At 55.4% G+C, this 10263-nt stretch overlaps 1 protein-coding gene across 1 annotated transcript; it reads right to left on the bottom strand.

Moving 5' to 3' along the window:
* Nucleotides 1-2282: 2282 nt before the first annotated feature.
* CTSE (cathepsin E) lies at nt 2283-6314 on the bottom strand (the record flags this gene model as incomplete). The annotated part of the gene is made up of 9 exons (XM_082069163.1): nt 6268-6314; nt 5542-5698; nt 4727-4844; nt 3765-3883; nt 3471-3670; nt 3108-3230; nt 2873-3014; nt 2679-2777; nt 2283-2447 (listed from the first exon to the last, which is right to left on the bottom strand). The coding sequence occupies exons 1-9, from the start codon at nt 6300-6302 to the stop codon at nt 2283-2285; spliced, it is 1158 nt and encodes a 385-aa protein (XP_081925289.1). The 5' UTR covers nt 6303-6314.
* Between the last annotated feature and the right edge of the window lie 3949 nt (nt 6315-10263).

Below are 10263 nucleotides of genomic sequence, written 5' to 3'. Positions count from 1 at the left end.
CACCGGGGCACCCAGCCCAGCCCCAGCTCAGCGCTGCCCCTGGCTTTTGTTTGATTTCACAAGAAAAGGGATTTTCCCAGAGCTCCTGCTCTCCTCACCGCTCCCGGTGCAGCCGTGTGAGCTTCGCCCCGGATGACGGCGGCGGGAGCGCTGGTGAAGAGGCAACGGCCAACGTGCTGCTCGGCACCTCCCGCAACCACAGCTACAATCCTGTCCTGGCTGCTGCACCAAGTCAGCAGTTCTGGGGGAAAAAAGCATGCTTTTCGTGCCCTGTGACTATGAGGAAGATCTCGCAGCAAGGCGATGATGAAACACCAGCTGAGGACTGTCATGTCTAGAGAAATGTTGCGCGTGGACGAGGACAGGACAGGGTGTTCCCTGCGGCGAGGCTCGCAGGGCAGTGAGAGTGAGGGAAGAGGAAGAAGGCAAAAGGTTTCCAAGTGACCAACGTGTCACAGCTGTTAGGCCACCTCCGCTCTCCAGGGGACAGCAGGAGCCCAGCTGGTCCCTACTTGAATGCTCAGTATTTGCTAGAGCAACATCCCCTGAGCATCTGCAGTGCATTGGGATGAAGGCTGGAGAGGACCCCCCAAAACCTGCCAAGGGGGCATGGGATCCTCTGGGACCCCAAATGCACATGGCAGCAGAGCCAACCTGGTCGAGTCCAGGCCAGGCCACCTCTTGCTGCTGTCTGGGGACACTGGGTGGTCCCTTGGAGCTGGATGCTCCCCCCATGCCTATGTCTGCGGTGATGGGCTTGGTGCCCAGCAGCACCTTGGAGTGCTAAGAGTTAAGCTGGAAGAGGGAGAGGAGACCTTTGTCCAGCTGCCTCTGCACCTTATCTGGGTCTTGCCTGGGGAAAGCGCAGCTGAGGCGAAGTCAATACAGGAACCGGTTACAGAAACCATATGTTGGTCAGTGCCACAATCGATGTTTCTGAGTAAGGAAGATATTTTTCTTTATTACAAATGACAAGGCTGAGCCGCAAAGTTTGCAACCGGACCTGAGTTTTCCAGCACTCTCCACCCCAAGCCTGATGTGCGCTCCAGTCTGGGGAAGATGCAGCAGCCACCAAGACTGGGACCCTGGCACGTTGACGCCAGCTCGGTGCAGGGTCTGGCTCAGTATCAGGCAGGAAAACTGAGCAAAGGCACCGATAAAAATAACCCTTCTCTGTGCTTCCCTTTCTCGCTGCCTTCCATGCGTGCCTGGGGATGCATCCTGCGTGAGCCGCTGTTGCTCGTGCTTGCTCCCGCATCCCTCGCACTGACAGCAAGTCACATGCGCTGCAGTGACTCACAGGGAGCCCCACGGCTGGCAGCACCCCCAGCCCCCCAAAAACCACCCCCACACCCCTGGATCCCCACCCTCTGAGCCAGCCCAGCACTGGCTGCAGAGCTTGGCAGCTGGTTTGCCCTCTCTTGCTTTGAGCACCCATTGATTGTGTTGTCTTTGCAAGTGCCCCCCCCCATCCCAAGGATGGAAGCAAAATTCACTGGAAATCACCAGTTGTTCTGGGAGTTTTGTGGCACAGAAAGAGCCCCAGGGTCTCTCCAGTGTTACTGTCACCTTCTTGTTTATCTGCACCAGCTCAGGCTGCCAAAGAGCCACATTTTCGCAGTGAACTTGCTGCTCCTGCCTACAGCCATCGCCTTGGGCTCAGTGGGATGCTCGGGGATGCCCAAACCACCTCCAGGGACTTTCTGCTCTACCTGGACCAAGTGTCCTCTTCTGCCCTTGTGGAAATCCCAGCTAAGGACCACAGAGGCCGACCTTTCCGAACCAGCGCTGCCCAGGGGCAGCAGCATCTCCTGCACCACCGAGACTGCATCCAGAGCAGGGACACCCCGGTGACACCGAGCCCTGGCAGTACCAGGGAGACACTGGGGATTTTAGCCCCTCAGTGAGGAAGGCAGAGGCCAGGGAAGGAGAATTTAACACTCCAGTGCATCCCAGCTGAAATCTGCAGGGTTACTGCTGTGCTAATCACAACACGAGCATGGCAGGCTTTGTTTTATTAAAGCTTTTATTGACCCTTTTAAAAAATAATTAAAAAAAAGAGAATCTGCAAAGCAGATCACAGAGATGCTTGAGACTTTTTTACATTCATTATGAAATGGCTTCCTGGCGTGGACCAAACTTTGGCGGGGCTCTTCAGCCGCGGTGCCCGGGTGTCTTCACCACCTCTGGGGACACTGGTGCAGCGGTGACATCCCCTGCCCTGCCCGAGGGCAGCAGCCCAGTGGCTCCATTCCCCTCCTGCCCCACGGGATGTCACAGCCCTAAGGGACAGCGGGGGCCAACCCCACCCTGTTATTGCCACGGTCAAAGACGGAGTAAAACTGACGGATGAAAACATCGCCCAAAATCCAGAGGGGCCCATAGGGAGGGGCGATGTCCAGCCCCTGGAAGCCGCTGGTGCAGAAGGTCATGCCGTCGCTGTTATCCTGGGGAAGGAGAAGGGCAAAGCTGGGATGAGCTCAAGAGCCTTGCGCACATGGAGACACGCAGGAATGGTGACTGTGGGTCCCATGCATGAAGCAATGGGGCTCATCAGCTGTTGGGACACACGAGTCAGCTCCTGGGGTGGCTCAGGGCCACCCTTGTCTCCAGAGCCCCTTTTCCAACCCGGCAGATGGGAACTGGGGGCGGTGGCAGCAGTGGAGCTGCAGTCGTACCACGAGGGTGTACGCCTGGGCGCTGAGCCGGTAGGGGAGCCCGTTGATGGTGAAGGTCACATCGGGCATCACGTTGAGGTTGTTGCACTCCACGGCGTACTGCAAAACAGCAGCGATGCTGCTCCACGGGAACCCTCCTGGTGGGGTGGGCATCCCAGGGCTTTGCCCGCTCCTTTCCCCATCCTCATTCTTACCTCTCCATCCACAGGCGTGGCACCGATATACTTCTGCAACACTTTGATATCCTTGGTGGGACCTGTGATGAGTGATGTCCCAGTGTCCACGATGGCCTGGCAGCCGTTCGTGCAGAAAGCCACTGTCCCCGCCAGCTGGATGCTGGATGAGGAGGAAAAAGACAAGGAGCAGGAGGGATCTGTCCTGTCCCCCCGCCCCAGGCCAACCCTTCTCTCCCTCCCCAGCACCACTCACTTGTCCAGCTGGATCTGCCAGTACCCTTGTTGGGTGACCGGCACCCAGTTCAGGGTCCCCATGAAACGAGAGGGGTCGAAGCCACCAAAGAGCAGCTCTCCTCCCAGTGAGGATTCAGGGTTCCTGGAGGGAGGAGGAGACATGAGGGATTTTCGCTCTTTTACATCACATTTAAATGGGTGGATTTATATCCACACTCTTCCCACAAAGGCTTAGGGCCATTTGCCTCATTCCTGTGATACTCAGTGTGGTACAAAAAACCCCCTTTACTATCCCAGTAAAACATTCTTATCATAGCAGCCCCCCCCGCCAAAAGCAATGCCTGAGTATAAGCAACAGCCGGGAGCAAAGCTGCGTCCGTACGTGCTCAGGTAGACGGAGAATATGGGCAGCTCCACCAGATTTTGTGCCATCATGTTGTCGAAGACGGGGGTGACCCCATCCACGGCCAGCGAGGGGTAAGCCAGCCCCAGGACCCCATCAAATGGGGCATCCAGGAAGGCTTTTCCCGGCTCGCTGATGCTCTCTGCAAACTGCTGGTTGTTCACGGTGAGGCCCTCGACCTGCGGGGAGGAGGAGGATGCTCGATGGTGATGCTGAGTCTGTAGGTAAGTCCAGGCACGTTGTCCAGAGCAGGAGAAACCAAAGATGACTCACGACTACTTGGTCAGATCCGATGACCCCTGTCAAACTGCCAGTCCCGTACTGGATGGAGAAAGGCGTCCCTATCGCCTGGTACGTGCTGGACTGTGACGGTTGAAACTTGGCATGCTCGGCTGGGGAGGGAGATGGGAGCTGTCACCAGAAATGCTGTTTATCTGCCGGGGATGCCGGGAGCCCCTGCTGTGCCTGGTGGCCGGGACCGGCCTCCGAGCAAACCGATGGGGCAACGTGGCATCGCCGAAACGCCTGTGTCACGGACACGCTGCCGAGGGAATGAGCTGCTTGGGAGGCAACAAGGCATGAAGGCATTTTGAGAAGGGATCAAACGTACCCCATTTCAACCCGCCTGGAGGGCGTTAGGTTTGCTAAGGGGAGAGGGGTTAGCTTGTGCAATATTTTTATGAGACCTGAAGATCAGCATTGCTGTTCCTCTCTCACAGCCCCATGGGCACTGCTGTACCCAGCTATTTTCCCCAACCCCCCTTGGGCTCTGTTGGAAGCACTTGGAGCCCTGGGGCTGCTCAGAGATGCTCCGTGTCCCGACAGCCCGAACAAGTGTTGTCCTTGTCACCCGCGGAGCCGCGGGCAGCCAGCCCGGAATCACCCCATGGTCTCTGTGCCTCCCAGCCCCTCGCTGACAAGCTGTATTATGTGCTATCCTCTGGGCTTGTTTGTTTAAAGGCTCTCTCATAAGAATGGCCTAAAGAGCACGTCCGAGAGCTCCCGCGGGCTGATGCTGCAGGTTGTGCGATTGCTGCCCGCGCCTGAGCAAGCCAACCCGCTGGGGCTCCCCTGCTTACTGTCTGTGTGTGTGCCTTGGAAAGCTCAGCTGCGTGGGGAGGACCCCAGGGTCCCTGGGCTGTGTGTATGGTGACCCCACAGCCTCCCTGGGGACACCCCCAGGGTGTCACCCAAGGTCCCACAGCAGCTGGTTGATCGGGGACCCCCCTACTCACCGCAGGCTTTGCTGACGCAGTAGACGGAGGGCACCCAGAGGTTGGAGGAGCCTGTGTCGAATACCACGGTGAAGTTCTGGGGGGGGGTCCCGATAGAGATCTGCCCAAAATACTCCATCTAGCAAAGAGCGGGGACTTTAGCCATCGGCACACCAAGAAATCCCAGCCAAGGGGAACTGATGGGATTCGGTGCAGGGGATGGCTGGCACCAGGGCAGTGTTTGACCTGTCAAGGCCATATCGTGCCAGGTGAAATAAAAGGAGTCAAATATTTAAGGAACAGCAAGGCGAGGCGAGAACAAAAGGCAGGACAGCGGGCACGGGCACCATCCTCTTCCTGCTGGATTCGGCGCGAGGCCGGGCCCCCAGGGGACCCCCATCTGTGGGGTGCAGACAGGGGCAGGGGCTTTGGGGACAGGACCCTCATGCTCTGGGGAACGGGAAGAGCCTGGGGAACACCTTCCCCCTCTGGCTCTGTGTCCTTTGTGGTGGGGTCTTCTGTGGTGTGTGTAGTTTTGGGGGAAATCTGCGTCCCCGCTGTGTGCCCGAGAGCACTGAGAGCTGGGAGAGGGCTGGCAGCGCCTGCCATGAATGTGCTTCCTTGTCCCCAGCCATCATTGCATTCCTGGGAACAAAGGAGCGGGCAGGAGCGAGCCCTGGCACGCCGGGCAGGGGCTGCAGGGTGTGTGGTAATGGGGGGAGCTTGCCGGGAAGGATTTGGGCACTGGGGACTAATAATGCAAATGAATAATGTGCTTTTGGGGTGTACGCAACACAGTGCTGGGACTCAGCAGCCCTCGGTGCCCCCGCGCTTACGTCCAGGTAGTTGATGAGGGGCTCGCTGGTCTCGGTGAAGGCGGCGCAGTCCTGGCTGTACTGCACCATGTCGAGCCGGTGGGTTTTCCAGAAGTGGGAGAGCTGCCCGCGGTCCCGCAGCGACTTCCGCAGAGAGCGGTGCCGCGTCAGGGTCACCCTGCGGAGCAAAGGTCCCGGTCACTCGGCTGGGGACACCCCGAGGGTCCCAGTGCCACCAGGATGCAGGTGTGTCCCGCATCCCCCGTGGCGACGCTTCCCAGCCAAGTCGCAGCACAACAGGGGATTTGATCTGTTTTAGGAGGCAGGAAATCAAGGGTAAAGCTGGCAGGAGAGCCCGCATACCCCAGCGCAGGCCTGATTGCAGCTGTGGGTTGGGAAGGAGCTTAATGTGAGTGAAAGAAAAAGACCCCCAGGCTGGGAGAGGGGACGTCACGCTGGTGTTTTCTGCACCATCTGTTTGCACAGCCCTCGGCTGCAGCCGGCAGCTCATCCCGCAGACCTGGCTGCAGCTGACAGGAGCTGCCCGGGGGGATGGAAGCGGCCACGGAGCCAACAGTTTGATGGGAACAAACCAGCAAAGCCCCATGTGGTCCCCACGGGGTCCCCGTGCAGCTGCAGGGTGTCCGTGCCGGGGAGCTCAGCTCTGCAGCTCATCACTGCACCGACCCTGGGGCAAACCCCTCCGAGAGCCCCAGGAGCTGGGGCGCACCCTGGGCACCCCCTTACCTTTTCAACCCGCTGGCCAGGGAGAGGCAGAGCATGGCGAGGAGGAGGAGGAGGACGAGGAGGTGGTTCATATCGACGACTTGGCCTCGGCCGGGCTCTGCGGGTGCCGGCAGTGCGGCGGCACCGTTCTTATACCAACAGGTACACCCTCAGCAGCGCCTGCGATAACACCCCTTCGAATGTCAACACGGGGCTTTGGCAGCGAGAAATGAATCACGGGCCACATCCCAGGCGAGGCAGAGTGGGTGCAGTGGGGTCAAGTTTGTTCTTGTGGGCGAGGGGCTGGTGGTGGAGGAGCAGGATGGTGTGCGGGGACGTGGCGGGCGCTGGGCAGGGTCGCTGCCGCTGGTTTTGGGGACAGAGAAGGTGCCATGGCAGGAGCAGAATGGGGTCTCCATCCTTTTGCCAGCCCCTCAAGCACTGGGAATCAGCTGAGCTGATGAAAACCCCCCCAAAACATGGTTTAGTGACAGTGTTAATGGTTGGACTCGACAATTTTGAGGGTGTTTTCCAACTGGAATGATTCCATGATTCCATAAATGTGCTGTGGGGAGTGTTTCCCCTTTCCTTTGCCCCACAGCCCCCCCAGGCCCTGCCCATGGCCATGGGGTGCCCCACACCCAACAGCTGCCAGTGGGGTGCACAGAAAATGATGATTTTTGAGCATCAGGCAGCTACTGAACAAACTTGAAAAGGCAAAGACTAATTAGCGGTGATGAACTGGATGGGAATATGCAACTTTCCCTTTCAAACTGTCAGCAAAGCAGGGTCGGGAAGAAGCGACTTTGCGTGGGTGACAGTGACATGTTGCCTTCCAGCCATGAATGGGCTGATTTTCGTTTAACATAGAACGGCCGCCTCATTAAGCCGTTGCGAATGCAAATAAAAAGAATGCTAATGAACAAATCAAGCCTTCAGATACAGAGGGGAGGCGAGCGGGGGGAGGCGAGGCTTTTCTTGCTGCCACCATCTCTCCGACGTGGATGCTGTGGTGTTCTTGTGGTTATTTTCCACGGTTATGGCCCTGCAGTAACTGGTGTCGGGTGGCACAAAGGGAGGTGTCTTATTATACCTGGTAGGTAACGTTCACGTAGGTAACGGGGTTTCTACGCTTCGCACAGTTCTAATCAAATTTCTATTTATCTCGGTTAGGCTATTTTATCTAATTAAAGTCCTCGCCCTGGGAAATTAAAGCCCTCACCGGTGAGGCACAGGGACCGGGGGCTGTGAGCCCAAAGGGGCCCCTGCACCCCAAGAGTGGGGGTGGGCTGAGAAAAAACCCATTGGTGTCTCCTCTTGGGGGGGTCTCGTGTCTCCATCCCCAGGAGCTGTTTCTGGGCTCCTCCTTTGGCAGCTTCGCAGGGAGATTAAGCTTAAAACCCATCTCACTCAGGGTTTGTTCGTTGGGAGCCGCGGGCACGGCGGAGTCAGCGCTGCTGGCGGATGGAGCCGCGCTTTCCAGGTCAAGTGTGAATTCCCCGCGTTTCCCCGTGCTCAGGTTGGCAGCTGCAGGGTTTTATTCCAAATAGCCTTTATACAAAGTTATTACCTATTTCCCTGCAGTTTAACGTACCATCTCTTCTTATCCTAATCATTTATTCATACAAGGGATTAAAAAACCCCAATAACTTCCTAAAACAAACCAAACTGCAGCAAGTGCCAGATCAGCTGAAAGCAGCAAGTCGAGTGTTCCGGACGGGGTTTATAACCGGAAAATCCTGTAAGAAAATCCAGCCTGAAGGGTCGTTGGGCTTCTGAGATAAATGTGAGTGTGAGCTGTAGCACAGATGAGCCAAGTACTTTAAGCGAGATAGTTTATTTACTGGAAAAGACCCCCAATTGGATCATGATAATCTGCAAACTCGTGACGGTAGATTCAGCATTAAATATGAAGATTAAAGAAATAAAGAAGCCAAACGCTTCATTTAGAAATTTTTTGAAGTTAAGCAAATCTACTTCTACTTTTATTTAGCTATTTTAAAGGTGATTTTAAAACCCAAACCCTTAAAAGCACATAAAAGAATTGATTTCAAGTCAAGTTCTTCTTTTTTTCAGGGGCCAGTGCAAGACTTGGCCTTATTTGTCTAGAAATCTGTGAAAAAAGATTCTGCTTCATATGCGCTTGCAGCCGTTTCTCAATGGTTGAAAGACTCTGTAATGAAATGTGACCTACAGAAACATCCCAGGTCTTGTAAGTAATGTATGGCCTATATATAGTCCCAAAGTGTATCTTACCCCATCCAGCTTTACATATTGACCCTCACCTATGTTAGAAATAGGTTTTGCACCTTGTGCAGCAAACATGCCCCTCGCTTCTCCTTGGTTTAAGAAACCTGCTGTCAGGCTAAAAATATGTTATCTGTGTTCTTTTGTTGTATTTCCCTTAGTTCAGCCACTTCCACGATTAGCTCTGATTCAACTCACACCCAAGTAGCATTTTCCGAAAAGCCTTTTTTTCTCCCTTTATCAACTATTTCTTCCACATTCATCTGTTTTACATCACTGAGCACTTGAAAGGGCGAAACCCCACAATAGCAAACACGCATTAAAAAGAAATAAAACAAAAATAAGCGAGCTTCAGTTAAATATTTACCCGTGGCACAGAAGCTGTGGGTAAAGCAGGATTCAAATGCCCTTGTGATGGAGCTGAGGGATGGTGCCAGGGGATGGGGGACCTGGTGGAGACCCCAACTCGCGATGTAGCTCCTGCGGGTACGCTGAGTTTCTCAAAAGCAGAAAGTCCAGGGGCATTCACGGAGATGCTGGGGTGTTTTCTCCCCGTGGAGGAACGCTCTGGGAGCCTGGGGGTGATGGAGATGTTGCTGCTGCATCTCCAGCTCCAAACCGCTGCTTCAGCGCGAGGGCTGTAAGATCAGTTCCTACCCCAGCGCTCCCCAAACCTGCTGTGAACCTACAGGAACACATCAGCGATTCTGCACTGCTATTGAGTGATACAGCAACTTACTACTGACCAGAACATTTCTTCAGAAAATGGGCAGAGGGAGGCCCATTCACTCCCCCCGGACACCAAGCCATGCCAGGCTCTCAGCCCCTCTCCTTTATGCTTTACAGTGCTTTACCCCTAGAGAAGACTTTTGCTTGGAAGCATCCAGAGCGCGTTTTGGGTGGCAGCTGAGTTGCGGGGGGCTGAGCCAGCTCTGTGCCCTCAGGGACCAGCCTGCTCCACCACCCGAGTGTCAGCTGCATTTTAGCACAGAGCGGCTGGAAGATGGAGCAGGAGGCAGAACTGCCCAGGGAGGATCCATCATCCCCAGCCCCGCATCAGAAGCGGATGCAGAACAGCAGAGAAACAGCTAAATTTATTTAAATGAGCCAAGGGAGCGTCATGGAACCTCGCGTGGGCTCGTTCCTGCCGTCGCCATCGGGGTCGAGCGAGACCGCATCCGGCACCGAGCTGCATCCGCATTGCCGGACCAAAACCGCTGCCGAAATGTCCTTAATTCCTGCGCCCTCCATGGGTCCGGCTGCCCCAGTCCTGTGGGGAACCAGCTCTGGTTCCCCAGGTAAAACGCTGCTGGATATTGCATTTCCCCGGCCATTGCATGCAATGCCTTGGAAAGCAGCAGGGTTGCACAGCCTGAGCTTTAGTCTTAGCTTAGGGCAGCAAGGCCTGACTCAAATGGGATTAAAATAGTTTGAGGCATCCCTGTGATTTTGCTTACCTTTAGATTGAGTGTTGAAACCTTGAATTCCCCACCAGCCGAGCAGGAGCTCTTTACAAGCCTTGACTTCAATAGAACATCTTGCTTGAGAAAGGGTTAATAATATACTGGGGGGAGAGGCTCGCAGCAAATTACTTGATAGACCAAAAAAGTACATGTGCTGCCAGCTTCTTCCTAGCCGTTATCTTCAAAACAAATATTTCAAGGCGCGTATGCGTATCGCCTCTTCGATCTCGCCGTACCCCATCTCAGCAAAGAAGCTGCCTGCTACTGATGTTTGGATTTGGGGCTTATTTTGCAATTTCCTTTTGAA

This window comes from Streptopelia decaocto (genome assembly GCF_964273445.1).
Source record: "Streptopelia decaocto genome assembly, chromosome: 19".
Taxonomy (NCBI): Eukaryota; Metazoa; Chordata; class Aves; order Columbiformes; family Columbidae; genus Streptopelia; species Streptopelia decaocto.
Note: the sequence above shows the minus strand (reverse complement) of the source record. Positions and strands in the feature narration are given on the sequence as shown.